Source organism: Gopherus flavomarginatus, chromosome 5, assembly GCF_025201925.1.
Source record: "Gopherus flavomarginatus isolate rGopFla2 chromosome 5, rGopFla2.mat.asm, whole genome shotgun sequence".
NCBI classification, from domain to species: Eukaryota; Metazoa; Chordata; order Testudines; family Testudinidae; genus Gopherus; species Gopherus flavomarginatus.
The window spans coordinates 40,145,175-40,167,315 of NC_066621.1; the positions used below are offsets into that span (position 1 = coordinate 40,145,175).

The 22,141-nt window shown below is 49.4% G+C and overlaps 1 protein-coding gene across 1 annotated transcript; it reads left to right on the forward strand.

The window, feature by feature from the left end:
* The first annotated feature begins 1,831 nt into the window (after positions 1 to 1,831).
* On the forward strand, positions 1,832 to 21,535 carry BEST1 (bestrophin 1). The gene is made up of 10 exons (XM_050952845.1): positions 1,832 to 2,031; positions 7,347 to 7,506; positions 9,246 to 9,340; positions 9,509 to 9,742; positions 12,548 to 12,702; positions 13,382 to 13,459; positions 16,293 to 16,445; positions 17,390 to 17,470; positions 18,802 to 18,953; positions 19,531 to 21,535. The coding sequence occupies exons 2-10, from the start codon at positions 7,355 to 7,357 to the stop codon at positions 20,744 to 20,746; spliced, it is 2,316 nt and encodes a 771-aa protein (XP_050808802.1). The 5' UTR covers positions 1,832 to 2,031; positions 7,347 to 7,354; the 3' UTR covers positions 20,747 to 21,535.
* Positions 21,536 to 22,141: the final 606 nt, after the last annotated feature.

The following is a 22,141-nucleotide window of genomic DNA, read 5'->3' on the forward strand; positions in this document are numbered from 1 at the left end:
ACTATCAGTTTATGACAACAGGACTGTGAGAAAAGCACAAAGTTGGTGCTCAGGAGAGGGGGTGATTGCAGAGATGCCAGAAGGGAAAAAGTTGTGCAGGATTTTGAAGGTGAGCATGGGAAGCTTGGACTTGATGTGGAATGTGAAAGAGGATGTGATCAAGCCCAAACAAGGAGTTTACTGTAGCACCAGCATTTTGGACAGAGTTGTGGAAGAAAAGAAGACAGCAAGGTGAGCTCCAGGGAGGCCAGAGCAGAGTAGGTTGGAGTAACCAAGGTTTGAGCTGGCCATGCCATGGCTGGGATGGGAAAGGACAGACAGGGTTTAGAGATGCTGCAGAAAATGCTGTAGCAGGATTTGACATGGGCCTGCCTAAATATGGGTGGGAGGAAGAAGATCAAAGAGTTGAGAACAACATAGTGGTTGCAAACCTAGGAGAGAAGGAAGAGAGGGCCTATGGAGGGCGATGAACAAGGCAGGGAGAGTGGAGGTCTTGGGACCAAATATGAGGAGCTCAGGTTACTAAGCAGAGTTTAAGGAAGTGGTTGGACACCCAGGAAGGACTGTTGGAGAGGCAGGCAGAGAAGAAAGACTGAGCAGAGGGGAAGAGGTTTGGAATTGAAAGTCATCAGCACTGAGATAGTATATGGTAGAGCAGACAATGTCACCCAGGGAGAGAGGATAAGTTAAAGAGAGTAGGAGACTCGGGAGGAACATCAATGAAAGCAGACGAGGGGAGGAGGAGCCACTGAAGAAAACATTGACTGAGAGGTTGGTGAGATATTAGAACCAGAAGAGCCAAAGGAACCCAGGGAGGGCAAGGGAAGAAGGAGGAGAAGAAGGCGATGATGTAGTAGATAGATGGAGAAAGAACAGGCCCTTAGGCTCTGTCAGGAAGAGGTTAGCGGTGATCAAGAATGGTTTCAGGAAAGCAGAGGGAGCAGAGGCCAGATTTCAGGGCACCATGAAAACTAGAGGGGTGGAAATTGAGGCAGTGGGAATAGTGAGTGCACCCAAAGAATTTAGAGGCAAAGGAAGGAGGGAAACAAGATGTCAGCTGGGCAGGTAAATAGGGTTGAGGGTGGCTTTCTAGGGGGCAGAGGTTACCAGATTACATACCAGACTGCAGGAGAGTAGCCGGAGAAGTGAGGAAGGGACTGAGGGGACTCAGACATTAGGAGGGAGGAGGGGTTAGAGGTGGGCACTAGGAAAGAGACAGTGGCAAGGCCCTGGACACGGATGAGAAGAGGCTTTGAGAGGAGTGCGGATTGGCAAGGAGAATCTCTGTGGGCTAGAGGGCCAGGAGTCAGTCAGGGTGCAAATGGCTCTACAGTAGGGGAAGCCCCAGGTCCCTGAATTTTCTCCAGTGGTGCTGGGCAGTGCAGGAGTGAAGGAATTACAGGCTAAAAGAGAGACTGGGGTTGGTGGGGCAGACAGTGCCCCGGGTGGGGACGTCCATATAGCTTCTTGTCCACAGGGGCAAGGCCTCCTGCCCTCTTGCACCAAGGTATGAGCTGGGCCATGGCGGGGCCATGCAGGTCATGAGGGAAAGGTATTTTACAGCATTTGTGGAAAATTCCAACCTCTCTTAATCCCCGGGGCTCCTCTGAAACCGGGACACACAGGAAGGAACCAAACAGGAAAGAATTAGAGGAAAATGCCTCTCTTCTTGTAGCCACCTTGGCTGTGCCAGGAGTTAGCAGCAGCCTCCAAGCAGCCAGCCCTGCCTCCTCCCTCCCCCAGCCGCCTCTGTAAACACACAGGGGCTTACTCGGAAGATTAGAAAGGAACAGCGCAAAAGACAAGAGTCTCTTTTGTAATGGGAGTGGGATTAAAGAATCAAGTGACCGGCTGCAGCTCCCAAGTCTGTTTCAGGCTCCTTAGAGCACCCGGTCTCTGTCAGGTTCAATCCCCCATGAGCCGAGGGGGCGGTGGGAGGAGGGAGGTGGCGTGTGCCGACAAAGGACCCAGCGAGGACACATGCAGGACCAAACTTCCCAAGTATCCCGTGCAGTCCAGAAGCCTTTGCTGGTAAGTACTCGCACCCCATGGGGCTTTATCACATGGCTGGAAAGAGTCCCTCAGGGACTGCTGGTTTGATCTGTCTATCTATAGTATTATACTGTGCCGATCACCATGGTATATTAGCATCCATCTTTCCGTTGTGGACACTTGATTGAGTCTGTCTGTCTGTCTGTGTGAGGGCTGTGAGAGCTGGTTAATGTCCATCAGTTTCTGGATGTGATTGTTAATCCAAACGGAATGACCAGAACTATTCAGCGAGTAACCAGGCAGTGGCTGTGTAAATGCTGGGAGAACAGACCTCACTCATACAAAATGCCAGGCAGCTGGGTATCTGGCTATGCAGACTAACTAGAAATGATGTGCGAGTGTTTTTTTCTCTTTCTGCTTGTCTATCCCAGATCCCGATATGCCAGTCCCAACACTGACCTTATGCTGCATCCCTCAGCCCCAAACTGCAGAGAAAGCCACGCATGTAGTCCCATTCTGCAACATTTCCACCCCAATGGGCAGGATGGCAGGGAAACTACCTTAACCATCCAGAGCAAAGGGAAAAAGCATAGGAAATGGCCCGTGCCCTATGCCTGCAGCAGAGGAATTAGATGGAAGTGGGAAACAGCCATTATTTACATAAAGACGAGCTGAAGTTTTCCATGTTTGGTAAAAATTTATTCTGCATTTGAGTTATGTAAGGAAGAGTCTCCCTGGGTGCTTTGAGACATGACGGGAGGTGTGTAACACACACAACCCAGCCCGCTCTGTGTAATAGGTCCCCAAGACAGCTATGTAAGTGTGTGTACCTTTCTGGTACAGAACCTAGATGTAGGTTATGGAGCAGTTAAAGTTGCAACCAGCCTTCTAAGTCCTAGAAACATATATGAAAATGTACGCATATAACAGGCATTACAAGAGGAGTGATCTACTTGGCAGACAAAGGTCTCAGCTGTGCAGGTTTCTGATATCACAGTGTGGGCTGAGACTCAGCCAATTGTCACTGAAAATGCAACACAAAAGGTACTGCCAAAGCAGTAGCATCTTCAGAAAGAGTAATAACACTGGATATGTGTGTGTTCCTTTTGGGATGGAGGGTCACGTTGGTCTTTAAGATGGTCAGCAATGCAGCTTTCCAGGTCCATTTCCCAGGAGGAGGGTTGATTTCATGCTTTATAGTGCACCTGCAGTTTGGGGGCATCAGCTGGGAGTCAACAGGGTATGTGTGTGTTTGTGCGCTCACTTACAAGTGGGCAAAAGCTAGCAGCTTCAGCTATGGATAAATATTCATGAATTTGAAAAAAGAAGCACACCTCTAACTGTATAACTTGTATTAGTCTGTCCAATAGAGGCCTGCAGGTTCTGAATTGATATTTCATTACATCAATGTTATGGTGGTGTAACTCCTCTTATTAATTATTATTATCATTATTATACACTCACGGTTGTGCTAGAAATCTAGTCATTAAGGCTCACAGTGCCATTAACAGATATTGCTTCTGGGGGGGCTGATTTCATTTCCTGAACACACTTCCTCCCTCAACATGATTCATTAGGAAATATTCTGATTTAATTGATGGCTGGAGGGGTGTTGCTGGGATTGCTGTTCTTCCGACCCTGGGCATGCTCTGTCTCCAGCACTCACGCGTGGTGTCCGGGTTTGCTGTGCCGTACTGTCTTTCAAAATCAGAACAGACCCATCCACCCAACACCCAGCTCAGCATTAGGGGCAGCTGTCACTAGCTAGTGCAGGCAAATACTGTCCATTAGCCTTTATTTGAATCTGTGAAAGAAATCACTCTGCTGGTGTTCTTGCAACTTGTGTGTTCATTTTCCAAAAACATTCTGGGAACAAGCTTCCTGGCAGGCATGGTTGCAAAAAGAAGCAGCAGAATTTGAATTCACAAACCTGAGTCTTCATAGAATCATAGACTATTAGGGTTGGAAGGGACCTCAGAAGGTCATCTAGTCCAACCCCCTGCTCCAAGCAGGACCAATCCCCAGATTTTTACCCCAGTTCCCTTAATGGCCCCCTCAGGGATTGAACTCACAACCCTGGGTTTAGTAGGCCAATGCTCAAACCCCTGAGCTATCCCTCCCCCCATAATAAACACCTGATTCTAGGAGTTAGGCTCATCCAATTAGGGAACAGAAACTATATCACACAGGATCTATGTCCAGTCCAACTAACCAATGCGGCTTGAATTTTGACTATCATTGAGTCCTAATGAGATGAGACAATTTCTTGATAATGGTTCAGTGAATACATTGCATAACAAATAAATGCTAGAACGTTGTAACAGCTCACAAGCAATTCATGGTCAGAAAAAAGGTGATGCTCTTATTTGCTGCAAACTATTCACTCCTCTTTCCACTGTGCTGCTGGAGTCACTTTCCTTCACACCCTGGACAACACTATCATCCACCTCCTCAGCATGGTGTTAGAGCATATTATTGCAAAAGGTGCTATCTGCTACCCTCAGTGTGGTGTCGGGGACGTGGCCTTGCTGAAGGTGCCGTCCTTGAGAATGTGGACATGCACCTTCTTCTGAGCCCAGCATTAATAGGACAGATGCTGTGCTGTTGCAGTGCTGCCCTTCACAGCCTAGACACCTGGGGGGATGCACGCTTTTCTCCCCGGCCTGATCATTGTTCTCATTTGTCCTCAGTTCCCCAGAGGCCTGATGCAAACCCATGAAGTCAAGGGGGATCTTTCCTAAATGTATTTAGTGCTGGGGAAAGTTGTCTGAGCAGCAGCTCTGGGCAGCCTGGACCATTTCTAGGGCCTGATCCACTGCCCTTTGAAGTCAATGGACCGAAAGACTCAGCCTTCTGCTGAGGCTGCCAGCAAGGGGCCAATTCTCTGCTGCTTTGGAACATACTCCAGAGATGTCTTGATCTTGAAACCTCCCCCAGCAGAACTGCAGAGTGAAATGTCTAATAAAATAAACACTGGAAAGCTGTAAACCGTGATATTGAGAAACTGCAAGCACTGACGTAAATGCAAGGAAGGGCCATCCTTCAAAAGAGGGGTCCACAGCCCAAGAGGCTAGGAAACCTACAGTATGAGGAGAATTCAGCCACAGGAAGCTTTCTATTGTCTTCCCAGCCTTTACACTTTCTCCTTGGACAAGCCGCACTGGAGGAGGAGGACTCCCCAAAGCTGACGTGAATGGAACAGGAGGGGCAAGAAGATGTGAATGGCTTCTTCCTTCCACACTGCAGCCAGCACCACTGCCACCCATCCCCACCCCCTGCCACTTGCGCTCATCAAAGAGCCGCAATTCAAGTCAGGGCATTCATTTGCGGGTGGGATCAACCCACTTTGCTGTTCTCTGATGTGTTTAAACTACCTCCACTTAGTCCTGGAGATGTGCCCAAGCCTGATTTAAAACATTTCTTAACGAACTGTCTCCCCTCATCTTCCCCTCCCTCTTCCTCCCCTTCTCCACACACCTATCCTGTTCCCGTTTTGGTCTCCTGTCTCCACCTTTACCTCTCTCCTTCTGCCCCATTCTCTTTCTGTCTTATCTACCTTTCTCTCTCCCCTCCGAGCCTCCTTTCTTTCTTCCTTCCTTTCTTTCTTTCCTTTACTCTGTCTTCTCTTTTTCCACCTTTACACACATTCCCAGGGGCTGTACACCACTTCTCTGGAGTCTGCTTTCAGACCTTTTCCCCTCCAACTACAGCTGCCAATCACCCAGGCTCTAGATCTGTGTCCCAGTCACTTTGTCTCTGCCAGAGCAGCAGGTGTGACCCTTTCTCTCTCATTCCTGCCTTCAGATACTTTAAGCTGGTTCTGCCACCCATCCAAGGGTTCCTACAGAGCTCAAGGAATTGGTAATGAATAGGGAGCCTTTTGCTACTAGGTCACAGTATAAACCTAGACCAGGTCAGTTAGTGGCTGAATATTGATACCACTGCTTGGCTGCTTTGAGGTTTATGTGACGGGATGGGTTTCAGAGTAGCAACCATGTTAGTCTGTATCAGCAAAAACAATGAGGAGTCCTTGTGGCACCTTAGAGACTAACAAATTTATTTGGGCATAAGCTTTTGTGGGCTAAAACCACAAGGACTCCTCGTTGTTTTTATGTGACGTGAGTTAGTGCTGCCAGCCTGGATCTCAGGGAACAGGTCAAAATCCATCATCACAACTGGCTCAAATCTGCCTCCTTGTCAGCTACAGACCAAGGACTGAGTGGAGTCTGTGCTCCCTTCGTGCCCCTGCAGAGACGCTTTGGGAGGGGCATCTAGCACTGCCATTGGCCATGCTCAGGGCTGTCCATGCAGCATCTTCCAGGAGCTCTGAAATAACAGTAAAGAAGAGCCCTTTTTCTGTTCCTGAGCCTCAGTTCAATGGCTGGGAATGACAAGAGTCAAATACCAATCCTAACATAAAGTGACCTTTGCAAAGCATTATCCTGGGAAGGAAGGAAGGGTAAAGCTGGCAAATCCTTCCCCCTCCATGCAGCTGATTGGATTATATTGGTAAATGTCCCAGTTACAAGTGGAAGAATTTATCAGGGAAAAAGGCCTGAGCACTCTCTTCAAAGAGACTTGGACACTCCATCAGCTTCCACAGCACCAGTGCCCTCTGCTCTCCCTGGGATACTGGCCAGACTTCTTGCTTGCAACAAAGTTTGCTCTGCTATAGAAGGCAGCTGTTACGGGTTAGGTTGCTGGATATGGATCTTTTATACAAGACCAATCTGATCCAGGTTTTTTGCAATGGATTCTTTGAGGATTCCTTAGAAAAAACTATGAGAAACATGTATTTTAGCAAGATTCATCTTTCCTGAGACAGCAAATCGACAAGTTCTACAGGCACCCAGATACGGAGCTGATGGGCATGGTATAAACACCTAGATAGATAAATAATGATAAATCAGGGAAAGTCGAGATATGTCCTTCTGAGTCTTCCACAGCCAGACGCTACCAGTCCAGATGTTTCATTAAAGAACAAGGGCGCAGCTCCAGCCTAAACCATAGGAAATTCAATAGGCCCAGTTCCATCTAGCACATATGAACCATCCTCACTACTTCCTGTTGTTCTGGACTGTGTTTGCTTTTGATAAAAGGGCCATGGCATGATTCTCTGAATTGGATTTCTGGGCCTACCTAAAATGGACTTTGGGGTGGCCCCAGGAAGAGAAGAACCTGAGTCTCTGTGCACAGCTGGGATGGACACCTAGTGTTGCTGTTTCTGGACAGTGTCCCCACACTGCACAGAAATCCCTTACTAGCTCAGTCACACTTGCTGTACCACAGCCTCCTTCCACCCCTTTAGCAGTTTTCCTGATGACCTCAGCATCTTCATGTTTTGTTCCTCACAGGCTCTGTGATGACTGTTACATACACAAATCGGGTAGCTGATGCGCGCCTGGGCACCTTCTCGCAGCTCCTGCTCCGATGGAAAGGGAGTATCTACAAACTCCTCTACTGTGAATTCTTCATCTTCATCACTCTCTACTTTAGCATCAGCCTCACTTACAGGTAAGTTTCCTCTTTCACCTGAGCCCTGAGAGACCCATCCAGGTTCTGCCCATTATTCAGGCAGTGTGGGTTTGGGGACAATAATACTGGCTACTGGGGAAAAGGAACTGGGCAAGAAATGTTTAGTACAGGTCCTAGTCTTGGGAAGCAGTGTCAGTGATGGTGCATTGCAGAGGTTCCATTTCCCAAGAACAGCGGAGACTTGTTCCCTGGATCTACTGAGACGTGAAGAGAGGAAAGCTCTTTCCTCACTGTTCCAATAGAGTTTACTAGCTGACAGCTTTTCCTTATCAGTGGGGTTAGAGTTTCTCCCAAGTTACTAGTGAAATATACACAGGGTGACCCTTCTCCTTAGATGGATTCTCCGTGGAGGGAAAGTAAGTTATGTATGATGGATACCTGTCCTTCCAGAAAAGAGCAGATTATGGTTAAATGAATGCACATAAGCTGGATGTGCATATACAGGAGACATCCCCATCCCGCAGAAAGATGGTTTCTCTGGGCTTAGGTAGTGAACATACAGAGGATAACCCCGGAAGGGTGTTTTGGGGAAGAAATCCCTTAGATTGCACAGCATGGCATTTCCTCTGGTGTCTCTTACGGAGCAGACAGAATGATTGGGGCAGCAAGGAGTGTGGGGGCGGGAAGGGAAGAGAGAGCCCAGGGCTTGGGTGGGGGACAGTCAACATTTTTTTTTGCTTGGTGTGGCAAAAAACGTAGAACTGGCCCTGCTAAATCCAGTTCAATGGTACATTTCTGGTATCATACAACATCTCTGTATTGGCCACTACGCCTCTCCTAGGTTGGACATTTGTGTTTTGCCCATAGGGTCAGACAGCAGGTGTCAGGCATTGCTTCCGATAGTCAGGCCTAGTGGCTGCAGCCTGGGTCACAGCTAGGCATAGGGTTGGACCTGAGCCAAACATGGTCCTGGAATCAAGATCTGGGGGCAGGCTGGAGTCAAAACCGAAATCAGAGTCTGTAGCCAGGATTGGAACCATAGCCAGAGTCCAGGTACAGGCCAGAGTTCGAAGCTGGGTGGTCAGAGTTCAGCGACAAGACAAGCTAATACCGGAGTGCAGACATGCGCTGAAGGTAGAAATTGGATAGTCAGAGTTTGAGGGTTGCAGGGAGATCCAAAGACAGAAGAAAGGTTGGAGCAGGTCAGTGACGTGGCTGAAGTGAGGCTACTGCAGGGCAAGGACCGGGCTCAGGCAGGACTGGGGCTGCAGCTATAGTCTGCTGCACTGCGAAGCAGCAGGAGGGCTCCTGACTGGGTAGCACCATTACTCAGACTGACCTGCTCTACAGGTCTGCTGGGGTTGTGGAAATACTTGAGACTGGGGTCATCTGATGTAGTCTCTGCTTGGTGATAGGTTGCTACTGTATGCCTGAGGACTGACTCACTCACTGCAGCACCTGAGCCAGCAGCCCTAGTTTGGTTGCAAGTTTGCCTCACAGCAGGCCCGGAAGTATCTCCTGAGTTGGCTACTGGGTCATTTCCTTTAGCACAGTCATCTCCTAGATGGGATGGCAACACGTTTCATGTGATGCTTCCCCTGGGTAAAACATCCCCTGGGTTGACAGGCAAGGTGTTTCCCATGGAACATCTCCTAGGTCAGAGAGCACAGTGGTTTCATTGGCTTTGCTCATGGACTCCCATCCACGCAGGGCTGGGAAGGGTGAAGTCTCTTCTGCAAGGCTGATAGTGAGAATGTGCCTCTGGGTTTTCTTTTCAGGCTGATCCTAAATGCAAGCCAAAGGCTGATGTTTGAGAAGCTGGCTCTGTATTGCCATAACTATGCTGAACTGATCCCTGTGTCCTTTGTGCTGGGTAAGGAGTGTGGGCCTGGGGGGTGGGATGGTGCTACTCCTTCCTATCTGGACACTGCTCTGTGGGCCATTGGGATGCACTTGGGACATAACTAGCCACTCCTCCCCTGCAGATCCTGGTGTATCTAACAGGTATCTGGATGGACTAAGTAGGCCAATTCCGCCCTAGGTTTCTATGTAGCCCTGGTGGTATCTCGCTGGTGGGGTCAATATGAGAGCATTCCATGGCCCGACCGCATCATGAACCTGGTCTCCAGTAACGTGGATGGACAAGACGAGTATGGGCGCCTCCTGCGGCGCACCCTGATGCGCTACAGCAACCTTTGCAGTGTGCTGATCCTCCGCTCTGTCAGCACCGCTGTCTACAAGCGCTTCCCCAGCACAGAGCACATCGTGCGAGCAGGTAGGTGCCCTCTCCATCTCTAGCGCAGTTGCTAAGCCTAACCCAGAGGCTGCTACAGTCCTGGAAGGGCTGGCTGGGTCAGGTGTGGTGGAAACAACTGCATGACCTCGAGATACAGAGATACCCACTGTAATTCTTGTAGCTCAGGAGACCAGGGCTAGGGGGACAAGCCAGGAAATCCAAACAAATCTATCGGTCCCAAACAAGAAGCGCAGGTGCCAGGCAATGAGCATTATGGACACAGTCCTGTAAAGTGCTCAGTGATTGCTGCAGGTGCTGAGCACCTACCACTGGGATTTCTGGGAAACTGAGGACTCCCAGCACAGCCAGGAATTACTCAGGCTTGAGCCCTGTGTCATTAGCCCCCTCACTACTGCTACCAAGGAGAGAATGCATCTTTGAGATCGACCTAGCCAGTCATGTTTTTTCTTGTTGTTTGAGCTTTGAAATAATGCAACTGAAGGCTAGTTTCTGATCACAATTAATTTTTCCTGTACTGTGAGCACACACACATGTTGGTTATTGCAGGTTTGGGGTTGGGTACTCTGATTTGTTATTGCAGAGCTGTTCCTGAGGACATTGGGCTGTATACACTTGCTCTTTATTGCAGGGTTCGTCAGAAAGCTGTAGTGGCAGGGTCTGGTTTGTTTCTGTAGGGTCATTGGGAAGAACAAGATGGCTTCCATTGATCCCCTTGACACTTTATTATTGTAGGTTTGCTCATGAGCTGTGCTGACACGGTGAAATGCTCCCCCCAGTGCAAAGGGCCAGCAGAGTCCTCTGCACTACTTGAGCCTTCAGCATGAGTCAAAGTGGTGGAGCTTGAATAGGCCTCCTGCACTGGGGAGGATTTTACCCATGATCAGTAATTGCTGTGCATGATTATGCATTGTAAGTTATGCTCATGGGAGTGGTGGCTACTGACAATTTATGTACTGTTGGAGGGGAAGGGGGGAATACACATTAAGAGAATAACACAGATGAAAGAAGCACACAAAGACAAATAAAAGTTGAATCTCTTCATAACCGCAAGTCTCATATGCATTCTTGACTTGATTCTCGGATTGTTGCACTCTCTGGTGGTCATTGAAGGTCATTGCTTTTCATTCAACTTTCTACTTTTTCACCTTGTTTTCTCTGGTTTTATTAAATATGGTTTGTCTTTGTCAGTCGGAAAATCAGCACCTTGAACATGAGGTTTACTTCAAACATAGAGCAGCTCATAGCAAAGAGAATTCTAACAGCAGCTTAGATGCAGGTAACCCAGACAGCAGTGATGTGGTCATAGATTTCATCTCTTTAAAGGCCTTTTGTTGATATTGATTTAGACCAGATAGTATTCGTGGTCAGAGGTGTGTTCTGAGCAGCAGTGCGGAAGCCAGCAATTTGGTTGTTTTAGTTCTCATACTGACTGTGTGACCTTGAGCAAGCCGCAGCTGTCTTGTGCCTCAGTTTCCCCATCTACAATTCCCCCTATTTACCAAAAGGAATTAAAATAGTTCCTATCAGGGGTGTTGTGAGGGTTATTTAGTGGTGTGGGATGTGTTAAGTATTGTTATGGGGGTGCTTCATGGGTGGGACATCTGTTATTCCTCTTTAAAAGGCATGACTGCTGGATGTGAATGACACATTCTAGAGCTAATGCATCGCACATTTGGCCCTAGTGGGCTTCCGTAAAAGCCTGTTCTTACAAAGCAACAGTGAGCCCCAGCATTGAGAACAAGGAGGGAGGAGGCCAGGTTTCAGGGCGTGAGTACTCTGAGACCTAGACAGGCTTCACTAGGTACACAGGATAATTACAGTCTCCTCCAGAGGAGTTTGTAATTACATGGCACCGACCCTGTAAATATCCTGCTCCTCTGTTCTAAACACCTCATGCAATACCTGGTGCTTACAGATGCTTTCCCTGGAAATACCCTGACCCATGGCCCCATCCTATCAATACTCTGCCCCTTCTGGGAAATTACCCTGGAAGTAACCTGCCCTCTTAGGGTAATTGTCTTCAAATACCCTGCCTCTAGATGGCACCTACCCCACAGATATCCTGCCCTTTGGAACTACTCCAGCTTACATAACTAAGAACTACTTAGGCTACTCAAAATTATGCCAGGACTGGTTTGGCCGTAGACCAGGAGAGCAGACAGACAGCTTAGAGCTTTCTCCTCTGTTCCTGCACTGATCACAGCTCACTCAAGAATCTGGGCCACGGAGTGCAATATAGGTGTAAAGAGCTACCGGATCAGATGCACAGAGGCTGTGGCAGCAGAAAATGAGCCCCTCTCTATCAGACAGAGAGTGGGAGCCTGGCCCTTTGAACATTAGCTGATTTTCTACACTGAGAGAACTCTTAGGACAAGCCCAGAGTGTGTAGTGCTGACCTCTACACAGGGAACGTGGAATACAACTGGTGTAGGAGGTGGTGTCACCGTGGAGAGCTCAGAGGTGCATGCCAAACCTTTGTGAGCGGCAAAATCCCCAGACAATCAGAACACCAGTCAGGCTCTGCTGCCTTAGGTAGGGCTCTGCACCTGGATTCTTTCTCTTTCTCCTTGGTCCAAAGCTGGCCTGATGATTTGTAGGGCCAGATGAAGGGGACAGGCACATGAGTTTCCACAAGAGACTGGGCCATCCTGTGAGTGGCAGAACTTCCCTGACACCATGGGATCTCCTGATGTGTGGGTCAATTTGCTTTGTGACCTGAAGACCCACCCACAGGAGCCTGCGGGTTTTTCATGTGTCGAGGAAAGACTGGAAAGGGGAGGCTCTCTATTGTCTTCTGTCCCCCATCTCCTTTTGCCCATTTAGGCCTCATGACCCCAGAAGAGCACAAGAAGTTTGAGAGCCTGAACTCTCCCCACAACAAGTTCTGGATCCCCTGTGTGTGGTTCTCGAACCTGGCTGTGAAGGCGCGGAACGAGGGCAGGATCCGGGATAGTGTGCTGCTCCAGGGCATCCTGAATGTGAGTTCTGGAGACAACCAGAGGGCATGTCAAGAAGGAACCAGCTCTGCCCTCCTCTCTGGGTGGAGCAGAAGGACTTGCTGCTGGTCACCCAGGGGAGCAGGGAGGGTGAGGTGGGGCTTAGAGACTGCACCAATCACACCCATGGTGTAACTCCATTAACTTCAATGAGAAACATGCCCACTCATATCTATCACTCAGTGGAGGGGAGAAAATGTGAAGTTAGTCCAATACGGTGTGGGGTCCACTAGCATGGCAATTGTGTGAGACTGCCCAGGACTTTAGACAAGGAGACTGGCTGTTCTCTCACACTGCTTTACCAGGGTCTAATGCCATTGACTCCAGAGGAGTTACTCGCAGTTTGCACCGGTGTGAGAGGAGAATCAGGCCCTGAATCCCCTCCTGACTTCAGTAAAGAAAAGGTCCCTTCAGGACAAGCCAGAGGTCCCACTGGTGCTCCAGTGTGGCAGTGGGGAGGGCAGAAAGCTCAATATTTAAGAATGGGCAAAGCCCAGGAATGAATGATCATAGAAAGTGAATTCCCTGCTCTACCTGGGAGCTGTGCCCTGCATGGGGTTAAGCGTAGTCTGGAGGGGAAGGAGCATGGCAGGGTGTTAGTATGAGGTAGCTTTTCTGTGGAAGGGAGCCATTCCCTTTTCTCTGTTGTTCCCCACTCCAGGAACTAAACACCTTGCGTAGCCAGTGTGGGCGACTCTATGGGTATGACTGGATCAGCATCCCGCTGGTCTACACTCAGGTGAGTGCAGGAGGCCCTCTGCAGCCACTGCCCCACCCAATGGCCTCTGCAAGGTGAATTACAGCAACCAGAGACACAATGTGCTGGGAAATAGGCAAGGCTCTTTAATACAAATGTGGTTCTCCACATACACCCACCACCGCCCACATGGACCCCCAGATATACCCCAAAACCACACATGGACACCTCACCAATGCACACTCCGCATACACAGACTTTACCCACACACATAAACCGATCCCAGGCATGCATACCCACATTCCTCATCAATTCATAGACAGACAATCCATGGACAAACCTATGGTGGGTGACCCGTGTGTCCCCACACACACCATAGATATAAATGAACTCCAGACACACTCCCATGTATACCTCCTACATATACACCCCTCCAGTACCTGCTCATCAGCCTGTAAATGCATCAGCTTCTCCCCACTCAACAATGATGGTACCTTAGCCCAGATGACACTGGAGAATGCAGCACAGGTCTGAGTGGGAGGTGCCATCTACACTCCCTGTGGACAGGGAAAGCTGTTTATCTGCATTAGACACAACTCACCCTAACCGTTCAATAGCTCTCTGACAGCAACCCCCGGATAGACAGCTTGAGGCCAGCCCCATCTTGTATAATGCAGCTGTTTAGGCAATGCTCACTCCCATTAGTGTGGTCTGCTGTGAAAGAGGAACAACTCCAGTTCTGGATGGCTGCAAAGGTTAGTGGGGGATTTATTTAGAGTCCTGTGCAAATCAGATTCTCCTGCAAACTAGGATCAAAGGCAAGAGAATGTCAAGGCCACAGCTAGTCACAGTGCTGTTCCACAGGAGCTCTGTTACTACGGGTGGCTAGAGGATACTTTCCTGGAGTGCACGGCACAGCGCTACACTGCCTCTGCTCACACCCTCATGCGCACACCCACTGTGCACTAATGCCTTGAGCCAGCAATGTCAGCTCCACACAGCGGTCAGCTCTTCGGGGTGTCTAGGGATCCATAGACAACAGGGAACCGTACAGCCAAAGCCGTGTCCCAGGAGTACAGAGTGGGGATTCAGTTAATAATGGGGCATGGTCAGGGGATTCATGCCACTGCTGGGACATCTGGGCCACCGGCTGGGGCTCCAGTCACCGAGTTTCTCCAGGTCATCCTCTTGGATGAACCTGCCATGCAAGAGGAATGACCCCTTGTCCCCCTTTCCTCATTGCTTGTACCAGGATGTAGGGAAACCTGGAAGCCCCTGCAGTGCCAATCAGCAAAGGGGTGACTCCTCCCACCCAGGTGCCAGTTCATAGGAGCAATGGGACAATGAAGATAGAAAACTGAGAGAGTCTGATGCCTTCGTGTCAACCCTCTTCTATGAGAGACCTGGCTTTTATAGTGCTCCACAGACATCAATCAGCTCCATCCCTATGATCTTCCCATCCAGGCGCCCAGGACTCAAGAAGCCTCCTGCTCTCTCCAGCATCGTGGCCTGTTCAACTTCACTGAGAGACAACTTTGCCAACCTGTCATGGACCCCACCACCCCAAATGCACCATGGATCCTTGGATCCAGGGCCTGAATGCCGAGCAAGACCAGCCTGCTGAGGCTGCACTGCCTGGGTGGGAGGAAGGTCAAACCCTCAAGAAGGAAGAATCTGCCCATGCAGGCTCCTCAGTCATAATAATGGAAACAGTTTCTCTGTGCTTCCAGTCGCCTGAAATGGGAGTTCTGTCAGCGATATCCAGCCACAGTCCCCTGACCCAGGGCCCGACTCCAAGTGCATTGTGAGCCAGGCATGTCCACAAGTGCCCCTGAAGCTTTGCCATCCTGGCTTGGGTGCAGGGATTGTCCAGAGTAGAGTGGAAGGTCACTCGGCAGTGTTGCCAGCTCACAAGTCTTGCAGTATTTTTTTTTTCAGAAAGCCCCAACTTCTGGCATCAGGAGATCGCATGAGAATCTCAGCTTGCATTATAAAACTAAAAGGAAGTTTCCAGCCCTTATGGTTGTAGAGAAAAGCTTAAAAATGTGCTGCAAGTGAAACCTGGAGGTTGGGAAAGCAGAAGACAAATTCAAAAAAGATCTGTATAAAAACCCCTCAAGTTTTAAATCAATCACATCATTTTTGGGAGCCAGACTCATGATTTTTGAAAGTTTGGGGTCGGCAATACTGCAGGTACCACCCTGCTGGGAATTCTAGCAACCTCCAGCATTTGGTCCACACTGGTATCTCTTGGTTTCAGCTGAGAACCAGCCCAAGAACCAGTAGCCCAACAGTCCCATTGCTCCGGTAGGAAAGACAGCACTTTGCCACCTAGCTGAGACATCGGGCACTCAGGGAAGTTTCCTAGGGGTAGGAGAGGGAGACCAGGTTGCACTTCCCAGCTCTGCTGATGATTTGTTATGCAACTTCGGGCAGCTCACACAACCCTTCAGTGCCTTAATTTCCTCATTGGCCCTCACGGGGGTGTTGTGAGGCTTCACTGCCCCTAAGACATGTGCTTTGCAGGTGGAAGGTGCGGTAGAGGGGAAAAGCTAATGACAAGAGTTATATGGTCATTGAGGGAACAGGGAGATAATTTGAGGGGTAGGGGGTAATTTTAAAAATGTCTGCAGCAGAAAGACACATTCCTGCTGAGAGGAAGCAGGTGGATTGGGGCAGTGCCTGTCCAGAGACGCGCCCAGCTTTGCCTTCTTAAACACAGTCTTAGAAAGGCTGCAGAGGGACCAGTCCCACAGAGCTCCTCAGCAGCCTGCGGTAGTTTGGAAGGGTTGGAGGGGAACCCGAGGAAGGATGTCAAGGAAAGCAAGCTAGGAACTGAGATCTGTTTCTGACTGCATCCCCCTGCCCCTCCCAGGTGGTCACAGTGGCCGTTTACAGCTTCTTCCTGGCCTGCCTGATCGGCCGGCAGTTCTTGGACCCAGCGAAGGAATATCCTGGCCATGAGCTGGATCTCTTTGTGCCTGTCTTTACTCTCCTGCAGTTCTTCTTCTACGCTGGCTGGTTAAAGGTGAGTCCAAGGAAACATGCTCTGACCTTTTGGGAGCCTCCTTTTCCCAACATGGGAAGCCTGGAATTGTTTCCAGGCCCAGGCAAGAGTTTCTCATATCACTTGGGGGGGTCATACCACTGTCTGAGTGATCCAGGCCCTGCGCTGCCATGCAACAGGCCCACAATCAAGTCCCAGGGCTTAGCTTTCTCTGTCTAGGCCAGCAGAGGCTGAGGGCACTTCCCTGTATCTGAGGGCACCTCCTTGCAGGAGATCTGGATTCACACTTAAGCCCTATAAAATCGGGACATCTGGTCACCCTAGCTCTGAGGCAGTGGGCTTCGTTGGCCCTGCAGAGAATTGCTCTGTGGCCACCCCTCTGGCTGAATCCAGGAGTTGCAGTGACTGACTGATGGAGGCCTGGCTTCCTCCTCCTCAGCTGCAAGGCTAATGGAGTTTAACACAGTAAACAGCAAACACACATTAGCACTAAGGCCATGGCTACACTGGCACTTTACAGCGCTGCAACTTTCGTGCTCAGGGGTGTGAAAAAACACCCCCCTGAGCGCTGCAAGATACAGCGCTGTAAAGCCTCAGTGTAATCAGTGCTGCAGCGCTGGGAGCGCGGCTCCCAGCGCTGCAAGCTACACCTGTAAGGGATGTGGTTTACGTGCAGCGCTGGGAGAGCTCTCTCCCAGCACTGGCGCTCCGACTACACTCACACTTCAAAGCGCTGCCACGGCAGCGCTTTGAAATTTCAAGTGTAGCCATACCCTAACTGTCCCAGAAGCCACATGGCAGCTAATCTTCCCTTTTTAACCCCCTCACTGCTGCTCATTGCAAGAAGCAATGTAGCTGAAATGTGCTTCCCAGGCCTAGTGCTAGGGCACAGCGTCCCAGTGGCCCTGCAGGATGCTTTCTTGGGAAGGGGATTTAAACCCTTGCCATATGCTCTCAATGCGCAGGTGGCTGAACAGCTCATCAACCCATTCGGAGAGGATGATGATGATTTTGAAACCAACTGGCTCATTGATAGGAATCTGCAGGTAATGGTGCGCCCTGATCCCAAACAACAGGGCCATCAGAGATGAGAGCGGTGATAGGGCAGCACCCAAGGACTGAATAGACTCATAGCTCCAGATCTCCAAACACAAGGAGAGAGGTCAGGGGTGCACTCACATGGCACCTCTTCTCTATCATCCCCAGTTCCTTCTCTGCACTGCAGACAGCATAACTTTAGGGTGGGGGCCTGAGTGTTGCGGGGAGGGGGGAGACAAAGGGGTCAAAGTAAGGAGAAGGAGGGGAAGGAGTAAGCAGAGATTTGATAAAAAGCACTTTCTGCATGCGCGAGAAAGCCCGGCTCCTCGTTCCCTCAGTAGCTGAGGAACCAGCCCACATGCATGGAAGATTATGGGACAAGATCTGCCCCTATAGGACCACACCTCTGAGCATGTGACTTTCTGTGTATGCTGCTCCAGTTGCACATGCGTGAGGGGCTTCGTCCCTTCATGCTCCTCCTGTGTCATTCTCTATCCAGCCCAGGTGGCCTGTGCTCATGTTTAAGGCTTTATGTGACTTGTCTATATCAGGGGCGGCTCCAGGCACCAGCACGTGCTCGGGGTGCCAAGCCAGGGGGCGGCAGCATGTCAGTCGCCATGAGGGCGGCAGTCAGGCAGCGTTCAGCAGCTTTTCTGTGGGAGGTCCGCCGGTCCCACGGATTCGGCAGCAATTTGGCGGCGGCTACACCAAAGGCGCAGGACCGGCAGATCACCTGCAGAACCTCCACCGAATCCACGGGGCTGGCGAACCTCCTGCAGAACCACTGCCAAATCTGCGGGCCCGGCAGACCTCGCGCAGAAACGCCGCCGAAGGCTGCCTGACTGCTGTGCTTGGGGCAGCAAAACATATAGAGCCGCCCCGGGCTATACCTCAATGCTCTCCCACTAGGGCGTTGTGCTGTGCCATTCCTGCCCCGTCTCAAACCCAGCACCCCCTTCTCCCATCGATGACCTTGTGCCTTTTCCACACTGATTCTTGGGCCTAGAAGAGTCTCCATCCTACTTGGGACCAAGCAACAAACTCCACCTTCAAATCCCTCCTAAAACACACTGTTCTATACTCCAAATGCTGACTCCTTCACTTTCCCCTTCATTCCAATTTGTATACATAAAGAACAACCCTAGTAACTAACAACCCATGTACCAAACCCAGCTGCTTATTCATTGGGTGCTTTCCTGTTGTATCTCTTCCCTACTCCTGGGCCTAGTCATATTGCAAACTCTGTGGAAGAGAATTTGTTCTCTTAAATGAAGATACTGTACCATGCAGAATAATAATTTTACCCCCTTGAGTCTGACATTCCCATCATCCCCTGCAGGTCTCCCTTCTCGCTGTGGATGACATGCACCAGGATCTGCCCCTCATGGAGAAGGACCTGTACTGGAACGAGTCCTACCCCCAGCCACCCTACACCGCAGCCACTGCTGAGTATAAGCGGACATCATTTCTTGGCTCAACCTTTGACATTAGGTGAGTGAAGCTTTCCTGCCACATGAAATTATCAATGGAGGCCAGATTCACACCCCAGCCCAGAGCCACATTGTGTCAAATTATCTCTGGATTTTACCAATGCTCTTCTAGGAAGGCAGCAATTCTTCCCCTGCCACAAATGCCCCCCCTCTGGAGTTCACTGTTGCTCAAATCCTCTCTTGTGCATGTGAAAGCATGGTACGAGGTTGTGTCTATATAGCCCAGAGAGAGAGAGAGAGAGAGAGAGAGAGATTCGACTTCCTCAGTCAAAACATGTTTGTGTTTGCATTCCTTTGTGTATAATGATGCCTCTGCCCGTCTCCAACACGAGTGCCCATAACTGTGTGCCAGATACTGCTCCCCATAGCAATATAGAGGAAGACGTCAGGGGCTGAAGTTTGCCAGTGCTTGCCCTGTGCTGCAGTCATCCCCCCTGATCTTCACTGATCTCTACTCACTATTCTAGTGGAAGGCAAAAGTCCATTCATCAAGGTCCCTTCCAACACACTCTGGAGGAAAATTCCTTCCAGAATTCGCAGAGTCACTGTACATAACAGCCTGTTTTGCCTCTCCCCAGCATGCAGAAAGAAGAGATGGAATTCCAGCCGCTGGAGCAAATTAAAGAGAATGAGGAGGCAAACCACTCTACACCACTGCTGGGACATCTGAGCCGCTTGCTGGGGGTCCAGTCACCGAGTTTCTCCAGGTCATCCTCCCGGATGAACCTGCCACGCAAGAGGAATGACCCTTTGTCCCCCTTCCCTCATTACTTGTACCAGGATGTAGGGAAACCTGGAAGCCCCTGCAGTGCCAATCCGCAAAGGGGAGACTCCTCCCACCCAGGCTCCAGTTCACAGGAGCAATGGGACAATGAAGATAGAAAACTGAGAGAGTTTGATGCCTTCGTGTCAATCCCCTTCTATGAGAGACCTGGCTTTTATAGTGCTCCACAGACACCAATCAGCTCCATCCCTATGATCTTCCCATCCAGGCGCCCAGGACGCAAGAAGCCCCCTGCTCTCTCCAGCATCGTGGCCTGTTCGACTTCAATGAGAGACAACTTTGCCAACCTCTCACCTTCCAGGGCTAGTGATGTGGACAAAAGCCAGAGCTCCCTTGGTTCTGCAGTTAAGGAAACTTTTGTTTGGCAAGGAGAGCAAGACAAAGCCCCAGACTCCCTGGTGGTGACAGTAGAGGAAGGAGAGAATAACACGTTGAACAATAAAACAAATGAGGTTGCCACTGTTAGGAGTCCAGGGCCTCAATCTATAGTATCGGAAAGCCCCAAGTTTCCCTTCCTAGCAGAGTCTCCAGACCATGAAAAACAAGGCAGCTTCAAGAGCTTGAAGAGTCTGAAAAGCCACCGACATCCCTGGCTAACTCTGGAGAACATGACACCAGCAGCCACCCCAAACTCAGATAATCCCAGCAACTTTCATACTCCCAGCATGAGAACCCCTGGTAGCAGTGGGCCCCTCTTCTTTTCATTCACCCCCGTGACATCCCCAGTGCTGGAGAGGTCACGTTTAGGGAACTCAGGCACTGTTCCTAGACCAAGCTCAGATGATGCATCTAGTGCCCTGGTACAGGCTTCCATAGAGGTTTCTGGGACTGGAAGAGAGACAGGAAATGGAAATGCTAGTGCTCATCACACTGAGGAACAGAGGAGAGCAGAGAGTCCCTCACCTAATGATTCTGGTATCTCCTTAGCAGATGGTGACTACGTCGGGCTGATGGAGGTGATCATGGAAGCCAGTGAGAATGTGTCTGATGAAGTGGATAGATACAGTTAAATGAAGAGACCAATTGATTCCTTCTGACTGCTGAGATACCCCCCTACTTAGGATACTGCAGTGTCTTTACCCCAAATGATATCGGTGCTCAAGATGCATAAAGCTTCTACAAAGAAGCAATACAACCATACCAGCCATGTACTGCCAAAGTTTGGGGCTTCAGTACCTGATGGATGATGGCATGAACTTGTTCCTAGGGCCAGTTTACTAGCAATGAACCTCATGCAATAGAGTGTACAAGAACAGTTCATGGAACTTCAGTGTCATACCTATGGGAATACCTATACAATTAAAGCAAAAAATGATTTTATAAAATTCTTCATTAATTGCAAGTACCTTAGAATGGAGTAACATAGGACACCAGCAACTTGGGTGCAGATACACATAAAATCAGAAGTCTGTTTTCTAAATATGCCTGGAATGCTGACCCGTTACAAAACAACACCAGCACTCAGCCTTACTGGGGTCTGCCACAAGAGACCCAATAACAAGTGCCCCAATGCATAGTTGCTTAGTTTACACTGAATGGTGGTGGTGTTTCAGAGGATACTGTTTTCCCCTTCCCCTATATATACACCAAAGCTTTCACTAACTTTGCTTGCCCTTCATCCAAACTAAATTGAAGTATGACGACAGTTTTCAGTGGTAGCCATGTTAGTCTATATCAGAAAAAAAAAATGGAGTCCTTGTGGCACCTTAGAGACTGACAAATTTATTTGGGCATAAGCTTTCATTGGCTAAAACTCACTTCATCAGATGTATGAAGTGAAAGATACAGGAGCAGGTATAAATACATGAAAGGATGTGGGGTACTTTACTCTTTAAGTCAGTCTAATGAGATAAATCAATTAACATGATACCCATGGAGGAGAAATAATGTTTGAAGTGCTAAAAGAGTGGTCCATTACAGTTGACAAGATGTGAGTTAACAGTAGGGAGAAATTAGTATTGGGGAAATTAAGTTTAGGTTTTGTAATGACCCAACCACTCCCAATCTTTATTCAGGCCTAATCTGATGTTATCTAGTTTGCAAATTAATTCCAGATCTGCAGCTTCACACTGGAATTTTTGTTGAATTGCCATTTTGATGTCTGTTATTGAGTGACCAGATTGAAGTATTCTGTTTTTTGAATGTTATGATTCCTGATGTCAGATTGTGTCTATTTTGTGCAGAGACTGTCATTTGGCCCATGTACACGGCAGAGGGGCATCACTGGCACATATGTTTTAGATGTGCAGGTGAATGAACCCCAGGTGGTGTGCCTGATGTGATTAGGTCCTATGATGGTGCCCCTTGAATAGCTATGTGGGCAGAGTTGGCACTGAAGTTTGTAGCAGGGTTTAGTTCCTTGGTTACTGTTTGTGTTGTGTAGTTGCTGGTATTTGCTTCAGGTT